Source organism: Pyricularia pennisetigena, chromosome 2, assembly GCF_004337985.1.
Source record: "Pyricularia pennisetigena strain Br36 chromosome 2, whole genome shotgun sequence".
Classification (NCBI taxonomy): domain Eukaryota; kingdom Fungi; phylum Ascomycota; class Sordariomycetes; order Magnaporthales; family Pyriculariaceae; genus Pyricularia; species Pyricularia pennisetigena.
In genome coordinates, this window is record NC_043741.1 from 2,668,871 (window position 1) to 2,695,195 (window position 26,325).

Sequence of the window (26,325 nt, forward strand, 5' to 3'; positions counted from 1 at the left end):
TCCTGTAGTTAGGTAAGCGATGGCTCCGGTCATCCATCCGAAAAGAAAACAAATTAAAATCTCGACAGACTGTCTCAAGCAGAACTAGGAACCGGTCTGGGTGAGATAAGCTCCGATACTTGGTAGAAAAGATCCTCGATCGGCGGGAGCGCAAATGCAGGGGCGCCTTCGAAGATCTGCGTCAGCTTCTCGGGTACCAATATTGCGTTGTGCGTCTCCATATCTTCCATCTCGCCCACATCGTTGTCTTCGTCCATGGGGTCGCTGTTTCCGTTGAGTTGTAACATCATCCTGTTGCTATTGTCTTCGTCCTCATCGTCCACTTCCATTGCGTCTTGGTCCTTGTTATCTGGCACTTTGTCCAGCTGCAAATCTGATAGCGGCGCCGCGAGAGGGTTCATTGCTGTTGCTTGGATGATCGCGAGAACGTGTGCGGCGGAATCAACTGCCACAAATCCAGCAGATCCAGGAACAGGGAGTAGAGAGATGACGAGGTTTGATATGGGCTGCACAAGAACTGGTCGGTCGTCCTCAAGCGTGAAGACTGCGACCTCCGATACAACACCCTTCTTGTAGCTGGGCTTTTCTGACTTGTAGAACACGGGTACCGCGAGGGCAAACGTCTTTGACCTTTTGTCAACTGCCAACTGTGTCATCTGCAGCTTCAGACTTGGGTTGGGGTCGTTAAATGTGACGTTATACCGAATCGTATCCTCGACAACATCGTAGACAACAACGCTGCCGGCTAACACGATCAGACACGACCCGAGTATTTGCAGGCTGCGAACCTCGCCTTCAAAGAGCTGGTTCACTCTGTTGCGTATCCGACCAGAAGATGCGTCAATGATATACAGCACCACTTCGTCAGGAAGACCATATGCAACAAACAATGTCGAGCCATCATCGGAGAAAGTCGAGGCACCTGATGGCTTAGCATTCAGGGGCTCATCAGCAGAGTCGACATCGATCTCTGTGATGCTGGTGTTGGAGGCCAAGGGGATCTCCTGGACACAAGACCAGCCCTCCACCGTCTCCATTGCGGCTTGAGCTCCCTGACCCTTAGTCACTAGAGCATTCGCAGGCGTTTTGCTAGATTGCTGCGAAAATGGCCCCCACAGCCTGATTTTGCCATCTGCGCCCACTGTGCTGAACAAAGATGTCCTCGGGCTGGCCGCCAAGCTCAGGATCGACTCAGGTTTTGTAGTGAAATGCGCCTCATCAATTCGTGATATCAGCTCCATCTGACCACTGCCTTCCGCAGCGACCTTCCAGAACTTGAGGTGGATCTCCTTCCTCTCCTGGCTGAGTGACTCAGCTGCGTGTCTATCCTCGGCAATTGGTTCCAAATCGCGGACTGGTGGCTGCCATTCATCGACGGATGCCAGCCAGTCTCCGTGATGCGAGAAGGACATGTGCGAAATCCAAGGCTCGGTAACAGGATAGCCTTTCGGCGTAACGTTGGTTTCGGTGGGATTTGTGCGAGCCAAAGGTTGCTTGGATAAACTTTGGAAAGTTGAGAAATCAAATACTTGCACTGACGAAGCTGACGGGGTATAATCAGTGTTGGTAGCCGATTGACCATTGCCGACGCTCAAGTAAAGTCGTGTGGGTTCCTTGGGGTTTATGGCGGCAGTGAGTGGTCTGGTGATCTGCTTAACTGGCTTCCAAACTCGCCGAACAGCCTTGCCTCTCTTCTTCTTGTCACTCAAGACTAGAGACTGGAGACCTGAGATATACGTCGTGGGCGTCATTTCAGATGTGGAGAGAATCATGGCAGAATTGTCGTCAAGGGTGATGGCGTAGGAAGAGCCCAGGGGTGAAACGACAATGTTGTTGACGCAGGCTGACAAATGGGGGAGGTACTCTCTCCTTCCTGTGTCAACCTGCCAAAGGACCAAGGTATTCTCAGTGCCTCCAGAAATAAAGTACTCGCCTGGAAAAAGAAATAAATTAGTACCATGAAGCAGCCCCGTAGTAAGTAACAAGGAAACTTACCATCCAGAGACCACTTGACGCTGTGTACTGCCCGGGGGTGCCAATGATATTGCCTGGGCTGGATCCGCTCGATGGAGCCAGACTTTTGAAGGGGAGAAATAACGTCGCTATACACGTATATCGAACCTCTCACAGTTCCGACGACGACGTCTAAAACCAAGCCAGCCTCAGCTATGCCAGAATTTTGCTTTGACTTTGACTTTTTGGGGGTGGAAGTCGTCTTCCTCGCAGCCAGTCTTATGTCAAGAGAATACACATCATCGGGGGCTTCGAGGACGTAAGTTTCGCTTGACACAACAAGTGCATTGGTCGAGTCCTTGTCCATTCTTAGCTTCGCAATCAGCAATCTGGCGTCCATAGCACCGACAACAGTGCATCCGTCAGCTGTGGACCTGAGCATGTGAATGTCGCCAGGGCAGCTGTTCAACTCGTAACGATCAGCTCGTCCCGAGGCAGTGGCATAGGCCACAAGCTGCGAAGTTCCCTTGGCAGAGTTCTCGGACGTGAGAAGAAGTTCCTGGCCTTTGGTACCAGCTGGGTTGATAGCCTGGATCGCCGACACCTTGAAGCCAGATTTGGTGTGAATCGCTGCTTCACCCGTCTCCCAATTGACTTTCCAAATAACCTGCCAGTCGTCGGCTACCCATACCACCTGGGCCTCGATCGACGAGGGAACAGCAGCCAAGACTCGTGGAGCGCTGCTGGACTTGGAGTGAGATTTGCTGCGCTTTTGTACCGGTTTTCCTATCGGTATCCTCCGGACGAGGAGTGAATCTTCGGTGGAGTAGACCTGGATCGAGGTTTCGTATGCGAGGATGATGTATCTGAGATAGTTTATTGTTAGAGCTTTTTGCCTATGCATAGCCGGGAGCTTCAAATGACCAACTTCTCATCCCGGCTGAAAATGGGCTCTACATCAGCCAGATGACCGCCCATAGGCTCCGATATCTTCCATGTTGCCGCCAAAGTTGTCGTAGGTACAAGGGCCGACTCCTCCATGTCGTTTTCTTCCTCAACCTCTGTCTTCACCAGGGCCATTCCGGTGCCATCGCTCTCAGCTTTGACCGAAAGCGCAGCTTCAGCATCGCTGGTTCGGAGCTTGGACTTTGATCGGTGCCGCTTTGAAGTCTTCTTCTCAACCTGCTCCGCCTTGTCTCGCTTCCGCTTGCCCTTGGCCATGGCCGGCGAAGGCATGTCTTCTGCTGCAGACGAGTCCATAACTAGATCTGTAGCAGAGCGGCCTTTTACGGTGATCGCCTACAAAACTAATGGTGCGTTGTTCAAAGTGAAAAAAGAAGGGGTCGTGCAAATATTCTTCACCGCGGGCAGCCTAACTGGCTATGCTTCACCCAGCTTTCCAATTCTCACACTTTGGACCCTCCAATTCAAAGAAATTTTGAGCTGCAGCCCGCCGATAAGCTCTGCGATAAGGCGCAACATTGTGTGGGGTTCGAATCCAGCCAATCAATCCCCGTGAGACCCATCCAAAAATTTGTAGCAACGCCTCTTTTTTGCCGATTCCGCATTCTGACGCGACAGGCCTCCCCGACGTGTCCCGCCATTTACAAGCTTGTTGCGACAGAGACAAAGGCAATCGTCAAAAACATCGCTATAGCCGCCTCCCGACTGCGCATCTACCTTGAGCTGCAGTCATAGCCACGACCCCTCCAAAACAGTCAAAATGATTATTCCGATCCGATGCTTCTCCTGTGGCAAGGTAGAGAGAATTCCCTGAGTCGACCGCCCCCATTTGCGAAGAGCCACTGCTAACGTCGACGTCTTGCCATATCGCATAGGTCACTGGCGACCTCTGGGAGCGTTTCCTCAACCTCATCGACAGTGGAATGTCTGACGGGTATGTGCGGTGCTGGGAGGGGACTTGCGATGCCATCTAAACGTTACATTCAAGAGCTGACTAAACTTGTACTTGACGCTACAGAGATGCTATGGATGCTCTTGGATGCAAGAGGTATTGCTGCCGCCGCATGATCATGACACACGTTGATCTGATTGAAAAGCTGCTCAAGTACGTCATCATGGCCCTTTCGGGAATTGCTTGGGATGCATATATGCTGACCTTTGATACGCGGTATCTGCAGATACTCGACCGAAGGCCGACATGACAAGAAGATGAACCTGTCGCACTCGTCATGAGTAGCGTTTCAGCAACCTTGAAAACTATCAAAACTGCATGGTTGGTGTTGGTGGCGGGCGGATTTACTAGGCCTTGTCCCGCAGGTCCTTCGCAACAGACCGGGCGGGTTCTAATGGCCGCATACTTTACAATATTGGCATGGCGTTCTGGGGGAGTTGTTTTGCATGCTTTTACACACCGCACTTGAGCATGATGACCCGAGCATTGGGCACGTATGATCCTAGGAATAAAGGGAAAGGAGGTCTTGGGTGTCAGCGCAAAGGATTCAAGCGCGTGTAAGTGTTCTGGATCTGAAGGAAGGTTCCGCTATCCTTGATCCGCAGTCTGCGGGGAGGAGTTACGCAAGTACTCTTACTCTTTATGACAAGGGGAAACGGCTTTCCAGACCAAGCGCGCCTGCTTGGTTTTGTCTTGAGGCCTCTAGTGCGGCAGACATTCATCCCTGTGTTCGAAGTGGTGTGTTGCAGTATGGCGCTTACACAAGCGCAAGCGAACTTGGCCAGAGGGATCGTTTCAACGCTCAACTGCTAACAGCTACCTGCGTGCATGTAGCAGGGTTTGTCTGCCTGGAAGCGAATCCACAAGCAATCATATGAGCAGCAGGGTTGGAGGGTATGGAGTAACTTGGCTGATCTTAACTGTCATTCTTAGATTCAGGGTACCTTGCAAATCAACACACACACATTAGGGAATACAGGCCGAGATTGCTAGTGAACAAGGATAATCCAATACTGGAGCTAATGGAATATCAAGATTGCTGATCCAGTATGATTGGGCAATCCAAACCAGTAAGGCTGGGTTTTGAGGTTCTAGTTAACTCACCGCTCGCTGCCATAATAATATGACCCGGCCTATACCTGAATGCCACGTCAAAGACACCAATCCACTAATCTGTGGAGGGCACGATCTGTTCCACTCAAACACTTTGACGAGTGAGCTAAGGTAAGGCAGAAAGTACGCTTGACTATGCAAATATTCCGAATAAAAAGCGCGCTACCATACTGTCGGGTCAGGCAGCGGTCAAGGTGTTCATGCCTGACGGATTTAACGGAGTGGGTGGGCTTCGGGGAACTCAATAACTGGAAACAACAACAGTCGTGGCCCCAATGGGTCAAGCAACCGCAGATCCCTCCCAACCACCGCAAAAAACATATTTACCTTGCTGCGTCTCGTTTTGCCGATTCTGGGCTAATTAGTGCGATGGATCTTGCAGACTTGAGGTAGGTATTGGCCCAACATGCAGTGATACAGTGCATATAAGCCGGAACTAGGACAAATAGGCCAAGGATAAGCAGAAAACAAGCGCCGGATTCTGTGGGCTGAAGGATTAGACGCGGGCAGATTAGCCATTGGTTCATACGTACTCTTCCAGTAGCGATGTGCGGCTCTTTGGCTGTTTTGTTGGCGCAGATCGGACTTTTTGCTGTTTGGTGGGAATGCAGAATCATTGTCACACCGGTTCTCGGTTGTGACGCTTCTTTCTGACACACTTGCTGGTCTGGGGGGGTTTTTTTTTTCGTTTTTTTTTTCGTTTTTTTTTTTTCGTTTTTTTTTTCGTTTTTTTTTTTTCTTTATACGGTACGGTAGACAAACCAGGGGCCCTGGGGAACTTCGTTGCATGCACGCACATCAAGCTTGTCTTCTTTATTTTATTTGATCCCTTTCTTTTTGTTCAGCTCTGTCTTCTACCATTCGTCGCGCCGCAATCATGCATCCACGCACCGCAGATGTCGAAAAGCATGATAGAGCTATGACTAGGAAAAGACTCCACCTGCTGGCACGGCGCCTTGCTAGGCCGGGTTTTTGTCAGATTCTCGATGGGCCAGTAGGAAGCTCAGCAGCGCCCAAGACGGCTACGCAAACCTGAGCCCTGACCTGGGCATGTGGGAGCGTCTTGATTCGGTGCTATTGTGAAGCGGTATCGACTGGGGGATCCATTTGTGTGGGATATCTCTCTGGAAAGAAAACCGAAGAGTAGGAAAAAGAGGGGCCGGGGATGGCTTCCTTGTGGGGTCTTTCTGAAATGTTCACCACTCAAAGTACTACAGTATATACAAAAAGGCGAGGGGTTGAAGCGACCCAAGCTGTCGGGTTCGTCGAGCCGCCGGATGTGACAGAAAAGAGAAATGAGTGGCAGAAGCTCCTTAACTCGGGTTCGGCGTGGGAAAAACGAGTGGTGTAGCCGAATCGAAGCAAAGAAGAAAAAACAATAAAAAAATAAATAAATAAAAGTGGCCCTTCAATGTGCAAGATCGTCCGGCTGGAAAACGTTTCTCTTTCGGGCATTATGGCCGTTTGGCATCTTGTTTAGATGTTACTTCGCATGTTACCTTCCGATGCATGAGGCGTAATCGATCACACTGATTTTTTTTGCCAGCAACCTTCTATGCTCCGAACGATATTGATGGCGTTGGTAATTTCGGCAAGACCACCCGCTACATGGCGGCTTTACTTGGTAAATTGAGCGCAAATACTCAATGTATTTATTGTCAAGATGTAATCAACAGTACCTTGTGATGAACAGGTTCGTCCCATGGACTCTTTGGAATGACTCAACCATCGTGTGGTTCGTGTGCATAAAATCATGAATTCATAGAGTACAAAAAGCCGAGCTGTGTGTCTCGGAACTCTTGTCATTTTCTGACATGGATGTTTTGTGGTCAGTAAGTACTGCGAGTTGCGGCTTGTGATGGGCACCAAACGGTGCGGGCTACGGACGGGCCGCGCCCAGGAACGGCCAGCCCATCCTTATTGTCCTCCGTAGCGCGCCTGCCAACTCAAAACGTCCTATTGCGAACTAAGTGGAGCCGCATGTCGATGTACCGATACCTACTTGGTCTACTTGGTGGTACCTGACCTTAACAAACTAGACTAGTGCCATGCACAGAGACCAACGTCTTCCGACCACGACAATCTTCTAATTGGTTGACCTTCATCCCATCAATATTGCGAACAAACTGCCATTGCTAGCCTTCAATCCTTTTTTTTTCGGGGACTCGTAAGTCTATCCGTCATAAGGCAAAGAAACATTTTCCTACTGACAGTCTTCCAATCAGGAGGGCATTGTACCAAGAAACAGAGCTGCCGATTGGTAGGAGAGCTTGCTGGGGGCACAACAGGGTCGCATCTGGGCGCCCTCGTCTCCGCACCTACACGGCAGCCTACCCCCCAAGATGGCCTTTAAGCGCCGAAGCCTGTCGCTTTTCATGCAGGGCATCATTCAGAGAGCCCCGCCATCCACTACGACTGCAGACCAGGCCAATGCTGCTCTGTGAGTGGCCGCGCTGCGTACAGAAGGCGTCCTGGCATGAGAAGAGCTCAAATCTAGCCAGTTCTTGCCTAAAGATCCGTATGGACTACCATACACAGGGCTGGAGCATCCGATCCTAATTCGCCTGCGTCAACGCGATGGACTTCTACTAGCAAGCGTGTAGTTATATCGTAAGTATACAAAGATAGCAAAAGTCTTACCATCATTATCCATAATAAACTAGACTAATATGGGTTCAGAAGACCTGTTGTCAGACCCCACCTTCATCCGTGGGAACACAACCTGGACGTCCACACGTTGGCGCGCATCTTCCATCGGAACTTCGCCTATCAGCTTTAAGTGAGGCTAGGTTGATGACGAGAATTCGTGTTCTCTCTTCATCTTTGAGCTGTCAGGATGATGAGTGTTATCATACTTAAAATTTTTACGCAGTGCCCAGGTGTCTGCCTACCTTCAAGTGCCTTCTGCTCGTAAAGTCCAACAGATACCGAACGCCAAGCCAAGGAGCCACTGTACTAGGCCCACCGCCCACTACGATCTGTTCTTGGTCCCTCATTTCGACCGCACCTCACCACCTCTCCCCCCGGTCGGTCGCCGCCCCTCTCATCGCTTCTCCAGCAGGCAATGCGGAACAGGTCATCTTTGGCTACGACACTCTGCATCTGCGGTTCGCAGTCGCAAACACCAACAAACCAGCTAAGCTGACCTGCCAATACCGCCATACTAGCAGGTTGCATGTCCATATCACAACACTGTTTCGTCCTTTATTGATATTTTCTTGCTGTTTCTCCTTGCTTCCTCTTTTGTGACCGGCTTCTACTTTGTTTATCGGCGCCAGGCGGATTCTTTGATTATTTTTGTATGACAGACGTCGAGCGTCCTTCCGAACTTTGTGCGCGTCGAGCTGTATCATCTTCCAACTCGTCCACTCTGCCGCAGTTATATCAATTGTTACCAAGTCTCGAGCTAAAGCAGGTTGTACCAATCCTTGAGTCTCTAGGCAAGGCAAAGCGGCTACTCGACCTATCTGCATCCTTCTGCATCTGTTGCTCCTACAAACCGGACGCGCTCACAGCTGCGGTTAAGTGTAGGACTCAGATAGCTCTGGGCCGCATCCTCTTCAGCGTTTTTCTTTCATCGGATTTCAACTGGGCTTCGCATCTCCACGACAAAACCCCGTTGACCGTTACTGCTCCCGTCGACAGAGGCTAGCTGTTGCAGACAACAGACGAAGCGGCCGTTTCCTGCGGCCGCCTCAAGCACTGGCGTATCCGCGACTCCAATCGTTGGATTACTCGCTTCATCTCTGATCCCGGTTGCCGCACCGCCCATCTCCCTCTGTCAACACGGCAGAATCACAGGATCCCTCCTACAGGTGAATCCTTGATATCACTGCCATTGGCGTCTGAAAAAGCGTGCGGTGGCCTTGGGTGGACTCCGTCATGGCCCTGGAAGCGCCCTTAAGATCGTCGACCGGCAGCCTTATTTCATCGTACTCCTCAGCTTACGCAGACATGTCCGTATCATCGCCAGACTCGCCGGCGGTGTCAAACAAATTGTTGTCAATGTGCGTATCATGACCAAGACTTTTGGCGTTGATGAACTCCGGCCTTCCGGGGGGATCAACCTCCTTAGACTGCGTGACTGCAGCTCTTGATAACACAGAAACGTCCCATACGATGATTTCCGACTGGCTAACGTCGATCACATCTTACATTAGGTCCTCACCCGCCGCGTCGATAAGTTCACCTCAGAGCCTTCGTCCTCACTCCTTCGCAAGGGCCAGCTCTGCCAACAACCACCTCATGAGCCCCATCAGTGACATCGTTGGCCCCTCACCAGTGACATCGACCGGCACTGAGACAACCGAGATCGAGGATGACGACGAGTCCGTAGATACCGGGTTCACTGTGCAGCGCATACATCCGAGCCCTCAGCCACAGGTACTTGCTATATGGCGACCGCTCTGAGAAATCTTATGTGCCAAAGACGCTAACTTTCTGCATCGCACAAAAGCTACAAATGCTGAAGACGAACATACCAGACCATGGACGAAAAAATGGCAGCGAGGAGGCTATTTCTGTTATCCATGCTCCTCAAAATTTCCAGGCCTGGGTACGTATGGTTCCTTATTGGGTGTGCGAAGCATACCTTATTTTCGGGTTATTGCGAGCAATCACACTAACATGAGCTTGTCGAAACCAGCCGGAGACACCGGCAGATATAGTTAGCCCACCCCCGAGTGAGCGCTCAACTAAGGTATGCTTATGCTCAGTGTGTTATTCAGCAATAAAATGTGCCCAAATATACTGAAATCACATCTTTCCATCAAGTCACCCGTAATATCACCGCCACCCATTTCAACAAACGTCAAACCTGCAAAGTTCTCCATGGAAACCGCGACACCACAGGCACAAAACTTGCAAGACGTCATCAGTGACCAGAATAGACTGCGCTCGAGCAGTGCGAGCAGTCTCGAATGTAAGAAGCCGGTTTGATGAACAGTCTGCTGAATTCATAATGCCGATGCTGACTGCGCTACAGTGATACCAGAAAACAGCCAGGGCGAATCGGATGCAGAGCAGTACGAAAATGATCCTGATTACCACAGCCCGGTGATGGAAGAGGAGAATGAAATCCAGGCGCTCAACACTGCACTCGAGGAGTGCTGGACTCTGTGCAACACACTCGCGGGCCTAAGTTCCATCCACAGGGAGCGCGTTTTCAGCAGCTCAGGCACGCCTGATGCTCACGAGAAGGCATGGAAGTGCTGCTGGAAGCTGTGCCAGAGACTGTATCACAGTCGTGACGAAACGGAAGAGTCGTACACACTGCGGACCAACCTTGACCTGTGCCGCGATTTCTGCCAAGCACTATTCGATGTCAGGACTCGAAAGGACGACACGGCGGATTCGGTCCTGCGTGTCAGTTTTGAACTCAACAACCAGTAAGCTCCCGTGATTCAATCGACAACATCTTCCTTGACATGAACTGACCAAACCTGTCCCACAGTCTATATAGCGCACAGGACACGCGGAATTTACCCGAGGCATTTCGCGAGCGTACCCTGGATTTTTACATTACATTGTGCCATCGTCTGATGAAGCAGCGCAGTGAACTTGCCGAACAAACCGATTCTCTACTGCGGGCCTGCTGGTCGCTTGCCGAGATGCTTTTCAGCATTCGACAGAACCGGCGGGACGGCAAGGCCCCCGATGAGGATCTCCTCGGCTCCGCGGTTCAAGCTTGTTGGGAATTATGCGACATCTTCCGGGAGGGCTGGACACAGATCAGGCCTGAACGTGGAACGCCACGCCCTAGTCAAGTGACATTCTCGTGGCACGCGCCGCATGCAATGGCTGCTGAGACCCGTAGCACAGCAGGAAGTCGGGCCTCGATGCATTCCAAACGAGAAAGCTTGAGGAGTGTGAACAGCGAGCGACCCAGGAAGCGAGATGCCCCGCCGGTACCTGAGACGCCTGTGACCGAGTTTGAGGATACACCCGTCTCTCCTGAGAGCTCCAGCCCGCAGATGCCCAACATACTTGTGCTAGGAACAAACAGCGAGAGCAGTCGTGTGACCGTTCCAAGGTGGTCAAGCAGCGCTAGTAATCTGTCAAGCTTCTCACAAAGTAGCCAGAAGACCAGCAGCACTGCCACTGCCGGAAAGAAGACGAAATCAAAAGTCACGGGCACCGGTGCGAGCGGAACAGGGAGCAATATTAGCGGGGGGAGCTCCGGAGGTACCGTGGAAGATATCAATATCACTCGGATCAAGGCCTTGATAGTCAAAGCGGCGATGAATATTGGCTTCAGCCGGGATAGCGCGTCTGCCATGTCAGATGGTACCGGCGGGGCGACTGCCCTTCAGGCGTTCGTCAAATCACTACCTTCTGGGTCTTTCGGAAACCTCCCACAGCACGCAACTCTGCTTCAAAACTACAAGAACCTGGTACTGAGCGACGCTGCGCTTGTTGGCAGCGGCGCCGCCGGTAACCTTCTTCCGCCACGGGGAAAGAGAGTCGGTGCGGTTGACCTTGCAAAGTCAGTGGGGTGGATGATGCACCGGAGCTTGAACTACGGATTTTTGAGGGAGCTGTACAAGCTTGTGTTTGGGTTTACTATTGAAGAGGCCGAGATGCGCAAGAACACGACCATTGCTGTCTGAGGCGGAGCATGTCACTTCTCCTGCCGCAGTAATTCACATGCATGCTGACCTGGCCAGTTCTTGTCGACCGACAGCTTAAGCCAGGTACGGTTGCATCATCGCAGGCGTACAGTGGTGGTGTTTGCCCGTCACTGCCTTTCAAAATCAGCCGCCAACGACTCCTACGCTGCTTCGACCAACCGGGGCCATTGTTCTGGTGCTATTCGACATAACCACCTCAAACGTCATGTTTTTTTTGCAAATTCAGCAGGTTGCTTCGCACAGCTAGGAAAGCCTCAGCCGCTGAGGATCGACAAGCTAGGTATTTTTGACGGCACAGTTTCATAATCAGTTTACACCGACAGATGTGTTTTTGTTCAAATTTTGCACCATTTCGATTTCAGGCTAGATACCCCCTTCTTTTGGATGGCAACATTTTGCTCTTATCTGGCAGTCATTTTACCAATCGATCTTTGGCTTGTCACGCTTTTCTTTTATCCGGACATATGACGATTATGATTTTTGTTCGCTTTAAACTCTGGGAGGCAAAGACTGTGATTTTTATGCTTTCTGTCGAACGAGGTGGATGATATTTGTCGGTTCACTTGAAACTGGCAGCGACAACTGGTGATTTCTTTACTTGATTATATTACCCATCTATTTATTAGTTCCAATGATTATTTATCTTCAATTTCTTCATGTTTCAATTGCCCCGGAATCCCACATATCTATTCTGACTCGAAGCCTGTTGGCCCGCCAAGGGCTGGCGGTCAGTTCGCGAAGTCTGGTGGATTTTTACAAGTACGCGTTCATCGTCATATCTCACCCATTCTCATTAGCATCGTGATATCTACACGGATAACACATATCGCTGCTGGGTCCCCCTCGCACTTCTCTTTGATTCGTTGGACCCTCTCCTGAGGCCGGCCGTCACAGTCCCCATCCAAGAAGCATCCATGGCAAGGGCACAAACCATCTATGTCTTGCTGCTCGTCATACAACGACTCAAAACAATGCGGACCTTCTCCTCATAGGATGATACTGGAGCTCACCAAACACAACATATCCAACCGGGTCCCATAGCTCAGTTGGTTAGAGCGTCGTACTAATATGTTCTCCGGTTGGTCCTTCACAAGAGGTATCATATAGGGCATATCATGTAACCAGTATGCGAAGGTCGAGAGTTCGACCCTCTCTGGGACCATTTGTGGTATGTCCACATCTGTTTTTGCATTGCTGCAATGCAAATCGGTTGTGGGGTATATGTTTTTGCAAGAGTGAATGTTTTTTTTTTTTTTTTTTTTTTTTTTTTGGTGGTGGTGGCATTATGTATATTTTTTGTCGGAGAGTGGGCGCCGCGGCCGTCTCCACAAAGCAAGATACTTTGCCCTAGCCAACCATTCTGTCAAATGTGATATGTCGAAGTCAACGTTGGACCCGCATCCCGAGCAGCTTGTCCATGGCACACCCTGTCCGGTCCCATAGCTCAGTTGGTTAGAGCGTCGTACTAATATGTTGTTCTTGTGATGGCATATCAAGTAATTGAATACATGCGAAGGTCGAGAGTTCGACCCTCTCTGGGACCATACGAGCTGGCGAGCAACACCTTTTGGTGATGTATCTTTTTGTGGTTTGTAGAGCGAGCAGACTTTGTTTGCTCTTTGTGTCTTGGGCACCTTTTGTTTTGTTGCTTTTAAGAAGTTATCGGTTATGTTTGCTCACGTGACGACCATAAACCGAGGGTCGCCTCGCAAATATTGAATCTGTCGTTCATACTCCGGGAAAGAAAAGGAATCACACAGAAATTTTCGAGTTATGGCACGGAATAAAAAGGCTAGTTTCCGACTGAACGTGGTGGTGATAAGTAAACAGTCGTTTTCGGTGTTCTTGTCTTTGTGTCAAGGACATCCATCATCCCTAGGCCTCGAGTAGTTGATGTTGCTTTTATAGGGGGCTCACGAGATCAAATTTGGGCCGGCCCTATAGCTTCTGTCTGTAACCATGAGTGGCTTCCTGAGGAACAGACTTATTATAAGTCAAACTACCGTAAAGTGGCTGTTTGGGGGCAAAGACGTTTTAGAATTTGAGACGCAAACAACATTATAGGGAGCACAAACATGGCCATGGATTTTCCAGCTCTGCAGCCCTGTGGCCATATGAGCAGCTCGAGCCAAGGTCGAGGCTCACCGTTGATCCAACAGACTCGCACCGGGCCGTCGGTAAGTAACAACAACGCCAGAGGTGGTTGGTTGGTTAGACTCTTCCGCACATCTATCCCACCGAGTAGTATGAGTGGGCTAAGACAGATATAGCAATCAAGCCAGCCGTGCCTGGAAGATGCTGCCGCAGCAGACATGGCTGACCGAACCACAATCGGGTGGTCCCCAGCGAGCTCCATGAGGGAGCGAGGGCAAGAGAATCTGGCTACGGCAGCCTGAGATGAGATGCAATTTGTGTAATGAGGAAGACCACTGGATGTGCCAATTTCCCACGGGGAACATATCGGGTGTGTTGTTCCTGTTCACGGGCAGCTAGTTGTCTGCCTTCCAGACTTCCCGTTAACATCTTTCCGAGGGCATTTTAGTAAGACAAGCGTGTCTTTTTTTTTTTTTTTTTTGCCCAGCTTTGCGGAGTCCAGCAGCAGCAGCAGCAGCAGAGTCAACACGCTTAGTGGTTACCGTTTAGAGTCCATGACTTTGAGATATTATTGCACCCCAACTCCGTAGGCCTGTCGCAATGGCTCCCGTCTCGATTACTTTCTTGCTTCCCGGAAGTTAAATGGCTCAGAGGGATTGATTGTGACATTATGGGTGACGCATGACGGGAAGCTGACAGTTGTTTCTGACTGTTTAGCTACCTACCTACTCCTGAGTATAGCTTGACCGTATGGTATATACAGTCTCCGTGTTAGTGAGGCTCCCTGCAGGCAGATTAGTGGGCAAACAGGGGTGGCAGGGCTGCAAGATTTATAAACATGCCGTGAGTAAATTACAAAAATAGCACTGGATACGTAAGTAATATAACGAACTAGGTTGATGCCGGAATTATTGATCCTATGTGGGGACTATCAGTGTCTCTTTGAGGGTGAGAAAGTCAGTCAAGTCCGATCGCTACGTTGTCCATTGTCTTGATCCGTGGATATTTTTGTATTGACTGGTTTATGCATTTGAGAACATCGACCCGCTTGTCAATATGTATTGTAATGGACAATATACAACAAAAGAAACAAAAACCATACTTGACTGCATAGAAGCCGAGAAAAGCGGTGATACACTCATCAAACTGCCTCTGCCTCGTCAGCTCATACGATCTTCATACTAAGCGTTCTGAATGAACTAAGCAGCCGGACCATTTAGTCCCGACAAATTTCTTGTCCAGGATCCCCTCAAATCCCAGGGAAACGCATCCGGTTATGCTTCCTTTTCTCTCTTTTCCCCTTCATATGCTATTTGTTTACTTGCACTATGCTCTCCATGATGTTAATCTCGTACTTACTCGTATGTCTGGTAACGGATTATGAGCTAGATTCACCGTGCATATAACTTGCATATTTGCTTGGACGAGAGAGGCTGCATAATTGCATCATACATCACAGGTAACCTCCCGCAGAAGAAGCAGCCGGATCCGTATCGAAACAATTCCCGGCTCCGATGACCCACGCGGGCGGAATCACCGGGGAGAAGAAGGGGAGAGAGAGAGAGAGAGAGAGAGAGAGAGAGGCCTCTTCTACTGTGTACTGTGTGATTGTCTCTCTGTTTCGGGGCTTTTGTTTATTGAAGCAAAATAAAAACATGAAACAATAATCGCAGAGGGCGAAAAAGCTCAACCCAAACACCGGATTTGGAGATCCTAGTTACGGGATGACAGAAGGTTCTACCATGTACTGTTTTACACAGTATTAATCGCCACAGCAAATTGGACATGTCATACATGGATGGATGCAAGAAATCCCCCCCTCCTTCCTCCGCACTTTGGGAAAGAAAAGTGTCAGGCGGAGCTTGTTGACTAACCTTCCCCCCTCCTCGCGTGGTGACCCCCTCCTTTGAGAAAAAAAAAAAAAAAAAAAAAAAAAGGTGTGGAGGAGGGGGTCAACCTAGTAGAGAGGTCTCAAGATAGTATGCAAGTATGCATACTGTACCCAAAGTACTAGGTACCTTTACGCAGCATTTCGAGTCATTCTGTTTGATGCACCGCGATTGTACCGTACCGATCCCATACTGGAATAGAAATAACTTTCCAAAATCAGTAAGGGAGCCGACCATTCACTACGCTGCTGTCCAAGCCTACTTTCTAAGCGAGCCCTTGAAACCGATTTGCTTACACAGGACACAGGAACATGCGAACCCGATCAAGGTACAGTCGGTCAAATGATCTGGTTCCCGGAGGTCTCGGGCAGAACACAGTATGGTCATTCCTCGCATCCTCTCCGTTGGCCCTGCCGGCGGTTACGGCGCTCTCCGTCTAGGGAGCCTGGGCGTCAAAACCTATTTTCTGAAGTTTCATCACCGCAGTACGCGCACTAAAAGTATCACATGAAGGGTTGAGAAGTACTGCAATGTAACAAAACAAAACAAAACGATTGTTTATTCCAGGAAGATGTGTGTTTCATGAACTGAACTACCAAGACCTCGAAAGAGAAACAAATGCGAGTTTTGTATGCACTGATTATGAGCCATGGGTGGCCTTGGAGAATTAGGAGGTGTCGGCAGGATGGCGCAATGCTATAGCAACATATCGCAAAAGAGGAGGGCATTTCTATTACTTTTTTTTTCTTTTTTCTTTCTTATCTCTTGCAAAAAAACAAGAAGCTGCATAACACAGATACCTAGCATGTGCGGGCTGACCCTGTCTGGCTCTCAAATCCGCATTCCGTAGTACTTGGGCAAAAACCACCAATGACTGTAAATCAGATGCACGTCAGGCCAGGTCGTACGATGCTGCAGTAGTTCTCCGGCCGAGACTGCAGATGCAACCCCCCAGTGTGGCGGCAGCTTGCCATGAACCATCAGATAAGAATAACAAAGGACGAAAAATAATAAGAATAATAAAAACTTCGCATTGGATATTATGGAAGGTCTTGCTTGCATCGCGTTGGGCATGGAATTCCACAGCCAAATTTTATGTGTCATAGACTTCTTCCTTGGCTTAAGAAAACTGTGAAATACCTCTCTTTCTCGAGTATACATAACATAGTAAAGCCATGCCTGCTCAGCCATAGGTATCTGTGCGTCTTGCAAGGCTTGGGGGGGAAAAGTTTTGTGCCAGACGAGTGCTTGAAATACGTGCTAGCGGCTTTGCAGGTCGTCGAGGGGCTTTACCGATAGTGCCATGAAGTGGATGTTGTGGCTGGCGGAAGAAGTATAACGTAAACCGGGAACTGGCAGATGCAGACCCCGGTTTGCCAGGGATATACACATCTTTTTCATTCTTCCGAACAGCCACGTATCTACTCCATAGGAGCGTCAATTGCTGGAGAAAGAATACTTAGGAAACGCTGCCGAAGTTGATTTATCGGGGCTAGCCCTGCGGCTGCAAGTGACGTAAGTCTGTGTGTTTCGGTCAGACCAAGGCGTGACACCCATTCCCACGTATAAGGCTGCTATTATTGAATTTTACTTTGCTATTATTGCCCCATTCAAGACACAGTGAGGCTGCACACGGGATTCTGGTTTATCCCAACCAAAACGATGCTAAATGAGGTACACGAACATACCAGTGGTTTAGCATGCCCTTATTTTCACCAGACGACCATGGGCTGAGTAAATCTACTACGACGCCTGCCTGGTAGTTTCTCACGGACCACCGACATGTTTACCAAACAGATATTCCATTTCCGGCCTACCGATGTTTTGGTTAAGCCTGTCTGTCACTTGACGTTCATCAAATCGCTGCACGTGAGTGTAGAACATTCAAGCAAATCAAAAGGGGGGTGGCGTGCGATCCAGACCTTGTCCGATCGCCAGCAAAGCAAAGCAACTGGATAGAGCCGGGGAGCTCCTGGAGTTCAAAAACCAAAACGCACACCAATCCACCAGGGGAGGCCCTCGTAAACGAGTAGATCCCCCAAGTACCGGCGATCCTCACGGGCCAGACCCTGTATGGACGATGCGTAACCAGACCGTCGGTCGAGGCAATGGTGACGGTTCTGGTGACGTTTTTTTTTCTTTTTTTTTTTTCTTCTTCTCTTTCTCTATCTCTCTCGTGTGCCCCCAAGCCCCCCCCATTCATCCCAAAAGCTTCAAGGGTAGGGGGGATACAATGGTTTGCTATTACTAGTTCTAGTCAAAGTACCACGTAGTAGTGGTTGTCGTGTGGGGAAAACTACCGGTGATAGGGTGATTTGGCTGCTGGATGACCGACCTAAAGCAGTCTTTGCAGTGTCACGAGGGCTAAAGGATCCATTGCGAGGGGCGATTGGGGTCTTGGTGTTGGAGTAAAAAAGATAGCAACCGGATAATCAAGGCAAACTAAATTTCTCCGTCCGCCTCCAAGCCTAGCCTGCCGTGTTTGAGCTCGTCAGCGTGATGGCGGTAGTCTGAGCGGGGTCATGTCAAATCAATCAGATCATGATGGACAAGACGAATCCAAGCAGGGACCAAGCTATTCTGGACCTAAAAGTCTGGAGCCTGGAACTAGACCGGGCGCAAGTGAGCTTTGGACCGAAACCGAGTCTGGACTGGAGAGACTATTAATTCCTTTTGTTACTGACCCGATGTGGGAGAAAAAAAAAAAAAAAAAAAAAAAAAAAAACAAAGGATAGCGTCGAAAAACAAAAACACAATCAATCATTGTTTGATAAGGATTGCGAATCGAGGCATCCATCGCCCAGCTGTTTACAGTAATAACGGTAGGAGATCGTCGCGAGACAAAGATAGACGTGTGTGATACATGGGATCAACCAACCGACCGGCCGACTTTTTGTTTGCCCTTTCCAATGGATTAGACGGCTGGTGTTTGTTGAGCAAGTACAAAAAAAGCGGGCCCTTGCATCTCTTCCCATAAAATGGAAAAAGCCAAAACCGTTTGAGGCGCCGAAGAAGGTACGACTACACATCAGCTGATCTGTAAAGAGAAGAGGTAAAGTTATTTAAGCCCATTCAATATTACTACTAAACATACAAGTTGCCGAAGTCCGAAAAGAAATCCGAATTCTTGGCGGTCATCATGCAATGTACTTGCGGCAGCAGCATCGTTTGGGGGCGACGACGATAACTTCGCTAGCCACCACGGTGTATTTTCTAATATTTTTTTTTTTGTCCCCATGGATGACGAGCCAAGGGCCAAGAGATGCCCGTCCGAAGTCGGTGGCCGTCGCCTGGCGGTAGATATTACCTTACCGGCACACCCAAATTCTCCAATTCCGGTTGGCAGACCCAAAAGTGTGTGTGGTGTATGGGTGATCGAACGTGCACACAGTATACGCTTTTATCACGGGACCAAGAACCAAAGTACCTGCCAACCTTACTTTCCCCTGGATACCTGCCTACCTACTTACCTTATTTGATTGCCTACTGGACCGCCGAAAGACCTGTCGGGACAAGGGAACGAATCCAGCAATGTTGGAAGCCCTGTGTGCATGTAACGGTCTGGTCGTGGCCAAATGGAACTCAGACAAATTTGCCAGCCAATCCAGCCCCCTTTTTACGAAATGTTAATTTGAGCCCTGATTGTCATCATCTCGACAAAACATGACACTCTCTTTTTCATGTTGAATTGGCGGATCCTCCATCTCGGTCTTTGTCTCTGGTTGATTTTTCTGGCCCTGGAAAAAAAAGAGGGAAGCCGCTCTTCTTAATTTTGTCTTTGTTTTTTTTCTTCTTCTCCATGTTCATGGGCCACACTCCTGGGGGGCTATTATTACCATGCACACCCAAGCCAACCCTCAATGTCTGACCATAGGTAATCAAGGATGCAAGGGTGTCAACAAGCAATGGCAGCAAATCCGTCCCGCCGCACTGGCCTTTTTTTTGGGCGTCAAATCGAAAGCTCTTTCTTCTTGTGTTTCTCTTCACCTTTTTGTGTCTAGTTTAATAATTAGTACTTCCCCCTGTCTTGGGACTGCTTAAACTGCATCTTGCTCAGGGGAATTCAACTCATGGGCCCCGACCCAGGAAAAAAAAAGGCCCAATAAAGTACTACTTGCTGCGTACTAGTTTTAGTACGAGGTACTACCACGATATCTACCAAAAACTAGACTAGCAAACCAGGCCCCCCACACCGAATTCAGCATGAAAAAGATGATCATATGCTCGTTGAAGGAATAAACCCGAATAGTGAGCTGATGCGTCGTTGTTTGAAACGCTCTGTTGTGATATTGCAAAACCGCCTGAGGCTCGAAATGCACCCCTCCATGACAAGAATCAAACCCCGGTAGACTAGGACATCCCTTTTTCTGTATCCAAAAAAGCGAAAGGCAGAAAAGACATAGCCCCTTTGGAACAAAAGCCCAGTCAACCAGCTATGGGGGAAAAAAAAAATTCTCGGATTCAATTGCCTGGCACGGACTGGCGACTTGAGATATTCAGGTGGGACTGGGCGGTGGTCGGGGTGGATGCCGGGTAGCGTCCGTAATCTAATTATTGACCCCATCCGAGAAGCCTAGGCCATTTGTTCCGTCCAGGGCATTTGCAAACCCGCCCAAAGCAGGTGGATCTCGATAGATTGATTACATTCGTCCCAGTAGCCGCCGACCAGTCATTTCAAACGGGATGCATTGTGATGCAAGCCTTTTCTTTTGTTTTTGTGGACATGAGGTGGAGAAGGAGGCTTGTCGGTTGTCAAAGGAGCGAAGCAGCGCCGGTCAAAGAAACAGTCAAAGTCAGATCACTGTTCCTGCTTACCGTGTGCCATCCCTCCCTTTTTATTATATTTTATTTTATTTGTGGTATAATCAAGGCACATGAGCTGGGTAGTTAGGCAAGAAGTGAGATGGGGGGCCCTTTTTCGCTGCAACCCCGTAACCGCTCTGCTTTGTAGCATTCCGTTCAATAATTAGATAAGACTAAAAAGCCGAAAAAACAACAATGAGACCTTGGCATTAGCTTCAACCCACTGTCAGGTTCATCCCGCAGTTTTTTTTTTAACCCTCGAGCACATAATCAGCCCAGTATGCAGGCTAGATACAATCGGTGATTAACAATGCACGAGCCTTTGAACACAGATCGGCAACACGAGACATCCACTTTCGACAAGACATATGGTGGAACCTTTTACAAGAGAGAGGAAAAAAAAAGGACAGCACAGAGAAGACCCCAAACAGCCAAGGAATCTAGACGTGTTCCCTAACAGCTGCGTCACAGCTACAAGCCCCAAAAAATGACCAGACTCTTAGCTGATATCGTAAACACAAAGCTATATTCAGCATTCCAGCCGTGATTCCATTTCGGCATACCATATGGTATGTACTTGCAGCTGGAAACTGCCTATCCTGTCCCTTACGCGGCTAGGTATGCTAGTTCCAGAGTATGCCGGCACTGGAAAAGACCATGTACCGGGCCACAAGGTTCGCACCACTCAAGGGAGAGCTCTGGTGGAGTCAAAATCATCGTTCTAATCTTCTGCAGGCCGCCCGTTGAAAGTTCAGGGTCCCAGAATCCTTGTTGGCTGGCTTTTTTTTTTCTTTTTTTTCTTTTGTCTGTCTCTTGGGTGGAGCCCAAACCAAAAAAGGGATCGTTCTCGACACACACACACACACCACACACGCACACACGTACCACCATTCCTTTCCCTGCGTGGGACCCACATATGCACGTCCCTTGCACATGATGACCTACGGCAGAGCGGGTTGGCGCTGCCGCCCACACGATGCAAGTGACTGACTACCTACAGTATGACTGGACACTGCCGCGTGGGAAACAAAAGAGGGAGAAAAATAGAAAAACATAGAAAAAAAAAAGATAAACGAGAGCCCTGCAGGAGGACAACGCCACAAACCCCTGTCCCTTTTTTTTGGGTTGGCACGCTGCGGATGCAATTTCGCGAAATGGAGCGCACGAGCCACTTGTGCCCTGGTAACAGCAAGCAACGCGATGAGATTTTCGGTTTTTTTTTTTTTTTTTTTTTTTTTTTTTTTTAATCCCGTCTTCTTCCCCTGATGTTATCAGACACGTCGGTACTGTACCATGTGGAAAAGTAAACACGGTGTGGGAGTCGAAAGAGGAACACGGCCTGACCTGATTGTCAGAGAGAGAGAGAGATGCCGTTTTCCATGGCAAGTCAAGGTGTGATTAGTTGCTGCTGGGAAGGAGAAAAAGCAATGAAAACAGCAGATTGGAGCACGGCGAAATTTTGGCTACATGCAGATCCGCTTCGCAAGACAAGTTTGGAGCTCCCGTCCTGGCAGAGACGGCGTTGACAGCCCAAGCCTAACGCTGGGACAGGGCCGCTACAGGGCCAGGCATAATTAATTACCTGACAGTCAGTCAGTTGGATGACCGTACTGTGCGAGAATGCGTTTCCATTTGCCATACCCCCATGGAGGGAGGTACCCCTTGGTACCCTACCGTACAATACCATACCTCTCCTTCCCTGTCTTGACCCGCTCCACGCTGTGTTGCAAACAAATAAGTACTTGCCCCTACAAAAGTCCAGATCGAATCTGTCCTTCCTGTTCTCTCTTTCCTCCATCTGTCTAATTCCATCCTCACAGAGAACAAAGGAGGACTTTCAGCTGACCTTCGACATTAAACCGTCCTTGAGTCCCTGACATATACAAGTTTTTGAGATACCCTTAATTTTAAAAGGCTTACTTTTTTTTCTGCCTTTTTCTTTCTCTTTGTTTTCTTGTGATACCCAAGTTTCTTTGATACCCAAAACATTCTTCACAATGTCGGACGCACAGAAGCCCGTTGAGGTCCCGAAGGACGCCGCCGCTGCCCCGGCAGTTGAGCCTACTGTTGCTGCCCCTGAGGCTGCCCCTGCCGTCGTCGAGCCCCCCAAGGAGGCCGAACCCGTTGCCGCTGCCACCACCACCGAGCCCGAGACTGCCACCGCCACGACTGCCACCGAGCCCGCTGTCGCCGCCACGACTGAGGCTACTACCGAGACCCCGGCTGCCGAGACTGAGGAGGCCAAGAAGGAGAAGGAGGTGACCCCCATCGAGGAGGGCTACCTTGAGTCAAAGGGCACCAAGTTCCCCCAGTATGTTGGACCAACAAAACACAGGAGATTTATAGCGTCATTCCTAACGAGTAAACAGGAACTTCATCTACACCAAGCGATTTTTCTGGTTCGGCACTGATGCCGTCGAGCCCAAGAACTTGGCCTCGTTCGTCAAGGCTGAGAAGTCATCTGAGAGCGCCCAGATCGTTGCCGCATGGGCTAGCCACACTGGTGAGGGCCTGTTGTTCTTCACTGAGAAGGGCACCGACAAGACTGCCCCCGGTGGCGCCATCCAGCTGGTAAGTTGCACATGAGGCGATCAAATATTGAGAATAAACTGGTCCCATGTTCTTGGCACTGACCCGCTTTCGACGCATCCAGAGCGAGGCCTCTGAGCCAACTGCCGATGGCCCCACTAAGTTCCACTTCACCACCAAAGGCCACAAGCACACCTTCAAGGCCGCTAACGCTGCCGATCGCGACAACTGGGTCGCCCAGATCAAGGCTAAGGCCGCTGCCGCCAAGGAGCTTGCCGCCACTGTGATTGAGAGCGAGGCCTACAAGAAGACCCTGGAGAGCTTCAAGCCCGCCGCTCCTGTCGCCCCAGTCAAGAAGGAAGAGGCCAAGGCTGAGGAGCCCGCAGCGGAGGTCGCGGCCGCCGCTGAGGCCGAGCCTACCACCGAGGCCAAGGAGGCCGAGGTCCCCAAGATCGAGGAGCCCGCTGAGGCCAAGGAGGCCGCCGCCGCCAAGGACGAGAAGAAGGAGGAGCCCCAGCGTCGCTCTGCTAGCCGCAAGCGCGCCTCGATCTTCGGCTCGCTGCTCGGCAAGAAGGACGAGAAGAAGGAAGCTAAGAAGGATGAGGCCAAGCCTGAGGAGACTGCCGCCGAGGCCCCCGCCGCCGAGGCTGCCGTTGCCGAGTCTACCGATGGTGCTACCGAGACTCCCGCCGCTGTTCCCACTGAGGCCGCCGCTACTGATGCTTCCGCTGCCACTGAGGAGAAGAAGGAGGAGAAGGCTGCCCCTGTCAAGCCCACTCCTGTCAAGCGCAACAGCCTATTTGGCAACCTGAGCTTCGGCAAGAAGAAGACTGCTGAGCCCGCCGCCGCCACCGAGGCTGCTCCTGTTGTGCCTGCCAAGGAGGCCGAGGCTGGCCCTGTCGCCGACGCCGCCCCTGTCATCCCTGCCGTCGAGACCTCTGCCCCTCTCTCCGCCGAGGTTGCCTCGCCCGCCACTGTCCCTACTGAGACAGTTGAGGGTGGCGCAGCTGCTCCTACCGCCGCTGCCGCCGGCGAGCCTACCAAGAAGGAGATGAAGAGCGAGAAGCGCAAGTCGTCTCTCCCTTTCGCTTTCGGCAAGAAAGACAAGGCTACTTCATCGGACGAGGAGGGTGAGAAGACCCCCAAGTCTCCCTCTGCTTTCTCCAAGCTCCGTGCGACCATTAAGGGCAAGAACAAGGCTGCTGAGAAGCCTGCCGAGAAGCCCGAGGCTACTCCCGAGGAGACTGCTGAGAAGACTGAGGCCGAGGCCCCCAAGGCCGCTGAGAGCACCGAGGCCAAGGTCGAGGAGCCTGCCAAGCCCGTCGAGGCTGATGCTGCCGCCCCTGCTCCTGTCGTCGATGAGGCCCCCAAGCCCGTTGCTGCCACGCCCGTTGTTGCTGCCTCGGCTTAGGGGACGCGAAGCAGTTTGCCACGCTTGATCAGAAAATCCAGGTAGTCATGACGGCTAGTGGGTTAGGTGATGCATTCGTGCGACGACCGTGATGCATGCTCCTACGACACTTGATCTTTTCCTTGGAAGGAAACGCGTTTATGCCCATTTCCACCATGTTTTCGTTGCACAATTCTACTTTCCGGGTTTCGGTCGGGAAACGGATCTGCATTTCAAGATACCCTTGTCGACATCGGTTGGATTCTTGATACCCCTTGGCTATACCCTTTTGATTAGGGTTTGGCTTTGAAGAATCTCAGCTCTCGACATCACAAGTTCGATCATTCTTTGGTTTTGTTTCCTTCGGTTTCGTCGTTTTGCTCTTTTTGCAGAAAAACAACATCGCATCAAAATTCCTCTACAAAAAAATCTTGAACACCATCACTTTATCTTTGCATTTCCTTTTTCCCAGTTTCGGCTGTCTCCTCGTGTCTTGATTACTGTCTTTTTTTGATACCCAGTATACCCAGACCCGTCGTTCAGCGATGTTCGAAAGCACACAAATCTTGTCTGTCCTTTTCAATATAAAACAAAGAACCACAAAAAAATATTCTGGAGGGCAAGGGGAAAGGGGAGTCTGTCTGATGGGGATTTCGTTTCTGATAAAAACAACATCTTACAACACAATCTGCTCACACAAGATGCTTCTCCCTCGCTTGGCTGAGAGTTGTCCTGGGTGACGATTTCATGGTTTAGAGAGGGGGTTCATTTTGAGGTTGATTTGTCGGTTGGGAGATTGTTATATGACCTATCCGAGCGATTCCTGTCACACTTTATTAATAGCTAATAAAAACCCTCTCGCATGTTTGTTCAATCATCGGTTTCCCCTGTGTTCTTAAATTGATCGAGTAATTAGTCTCGTGATATCTATTGCCCGAAGTAACCGTTGCGAACGAGGTGAAGCATTGTTATGAGAAAGCTTAAAGAGAGACCTGCTTTCTTTAAACATGGTTGTCTCATATACTCAGGGATGATAACCGCAAACCATACAATGGCAGAGGTTGTTATTGCTGCACACATGGGAGGAGATTGGCACTGTTATTGTACTGGACTATTCCAGTACTGATGTGTATTACTGTTGAACTCGACTAGACCTGGTCTAGTTTCTAGCTGGTTTTCTCGACAGTGAGAATCATTGTAGTTCTCGCTGTACCACCACCTGTATACCATGTAGGTGAAGGTTACCCTCTTCCCAATGATGCCCACATGGTTTGACAATGAGCAAGACACATCAGTTCAACATTCTAATCGTCGACTCGTTGCTTCATTCTCGCCCCAGGGCTGTGACTGCTGCTGGGATATATGTTTGAAAGAAACCAATCACACAACAGGAACAAAAACAATTCCCCCAAGGGAAGAAAAGACCAGCCAGCCTTGTGATGCATCCTACAATGGCCTCATGTCTATCTATTTCCACCCGTACGCCTTCGCATATCGTGGTATCCTGTAGCCAAAAATAATTATCAAAAAAGAGAACATAAAACAAAAGAGTTCATGAAACACCAACTCCGAGCCCAAGCCCGCCTTTGTATCACCAGTCGATTGAGAGCAGAGGAAACCCAAGCAAGGAAAGAAGGAGATATCGTAACCTTCTGAAGGTCGAGCAGCAATGAATATATGTGCGATACAAGTAGGTATGTATAGGTATCAACAAAGACCAAAAGATTACCAAGCCGGTCATGCAACAGTAGTCGTCGCAGCAGGAGGCGGCGGAGGCGGAGTAGCAGTAGGCGATGTAACCATGGGCTCAGCGGGTGAAATGTCCATAGCACCAGAACCAAAAGCAGCGTTCGTGTCGAACTTTGAGACTAGTTCCTCTATCTTGGGTATGAGTTCGGGTATGCGGAACGGTTTCGAGATGACGTCGTCCTGTTTTACACGGTTAGTGATCACATACAGATAAGTGCCCTTCTGTTTGCACATCTCCCCACCGCCGAGGTTATCCTGTTC

General features: G+C 49.9%; 8 protein-coding genes across 8 annotated transcripts in view; 5 read left to right on the forward strand and 3 right to left on the reverse strand.

Moving 5' to 3' along the window:
• Positions 1 to 74: 74 nt before the first annotated feature.
• On the reverse strand, positions 75 to 3,213 carry PpBr36_00721 (uncharacterized protein; the record flags this gene model as incomplete). Its single annotated transcript, XM_029887912.1, has 3 exons — positions 75 to 1,933; positions 1,996 to 2,819; positions 2,882 to 3,213. 3 exons carry the CDS (start codon positions 3,211 to 3,213, stop codon positions 75 to 77), a joined length of 3,015 nt encoding a protein of 1,004 aa, XP_029750786.1.
• Positions 3,214 to 3,676: 463 nt separating this feature from the next.
• Positions 3,677 to 4,149, forward strand: PpBr36_00722 (uncharacterized protein; the record flags this gene model as incomplete). The annotated part of the gene is made up of 4 exons (XM_029887913.1): positions 3,677 to 3,712; positions 3,792 to 3,850; positions 3,935 to 4,021; positions 4,095 to 4,149. 4 exons carry the CDS (start codon positions 3,677 to 3,679, stop codon positions 4,147 to 4,149), a joined length of 237 nt encoding a protein of 78 aa, XP_029750785.1.
• Positions 4,150 to 7,323: 3,174 nt separating this feature from the next.
• On the forward strand, positions 7,324 to 7,760 carry PpBr36_00723 (uncharacterized protein; the record flags this gene model as incomplete). The annotated part of the gene is made up of 3 exons (XM_029887914.1): positions 7,324 to 7,421; positions 7,520 to 7,591; positions 7,661 to 7,760. 3 exons carry the CDS (start codon positions 7,324 to 7,326, stop codon positions 7,758 to 7,760), a joined length of 270 nt encoding a protein of 89 aa, XP_029750784.1.
• Positions 7,761 to 8,863: 1,103 nt separating this feature from the next.
• On the forward strand, positions 8,864 to 11,589 carry PpBr36_00724 (uncharacterized protein; the record flags this gene model as incomplete). Its single annotated transcript, XM_029887915.1, has 7 exons — positions 8,864 to 8,988; positions 9,142 to 9,364; positions 9,438 to 9,536; positions 9,627 to 9,680; positions 9,755 to 9,902; positions 9,966 to 10,368; positions 10,434 to 11,589. The coding sequence occupies 7 exons, from the start codon at positions 8,864 to 8,866 to the stop codon at positions 11,587 to 11,589; spliced, it is 2,208 nt and encodes a 735-aa protein (XP_029750791.1).
• Positions 11,590 to 13,685: 2,096 nt separating this feature from the next.
• PpBr36_00725 (uncharacterized protein) lies at positions 13,686 to 14,006 on the forward strand (the record flags this gene model as incomplete). The annotated part of the gene is made up of 2 exons (XM_029887916.1): positions 13,686 to 13,787; positions 13,893 to 14,006. The coding sequence occupies 2 exons, from the start codon at positions 13,686 to 13,688 to the stop codon at positions 14,004 to 14,006; spliced, it is 216 nt and encodes a 71-aa protein (XP_029750790.1).
• A 6,996-nt stretch (positions 14,007 to 21,002) lies between these two features.
• On the reverse strand, positions 21,003 to 21,331 carry PpBr36_00726 (uncharacterized protein; the record flags this gene model as incomplete). Its single annotated transcript, XM_029887917.1, has 2 exons — positions 21,003 to 21,171; positions 21,282 to 21,331. 2 exons carry the CDS (start codon positions 21,329 to 21,331, stop codon positions 21,003 to 21,005), a joined length of 219 nt encoding a protein of 72 aa, XP_029750789.1.
• A 1,062-nt stretch (positions 21,332 to 22,393) lies between these two features.
• PpBr36_00727 (uncharacterized protein) lies at positions 22,394 to 24,336 on the forward strand (the record flags this gene model as incomplete). Its single annotated transcript, XM_029887918.1, has 3 exons — positions 22,394 to 22,707; positions 22,766 to 22,967; positions 23,050 to 24,336. The coding sequence occupies 3 exons, from the start codon at positions 22,394 to 22,396 to the stop codon at positions 24,334 to 24,336; spliced, it is 1,803 nt and encodes a 600-aa protein (XP_029750788.1).
• A 1,716-nt stretch (positions 24,337 to 26,052) lies between these two features.
• Positions 26,053 to 26,325, reverse strand: part of PpBr36_00728 (uncharacterized protein) — a gene marked incomplete at both ends in the record, with an annotated part of 4,971 nt that continues 4,698 nt past the window's right edge. Inside the window, one exon of the mRNA XM_029887919.1 lies at positions 26,053 to 26,319. Coding sequence (XP_029750793.1) covers positions 26,053 to 26,319 — 267 coding nt within the window. The remainder of the gene's footprint in view (positions 26,320 to 26,325) is intronic.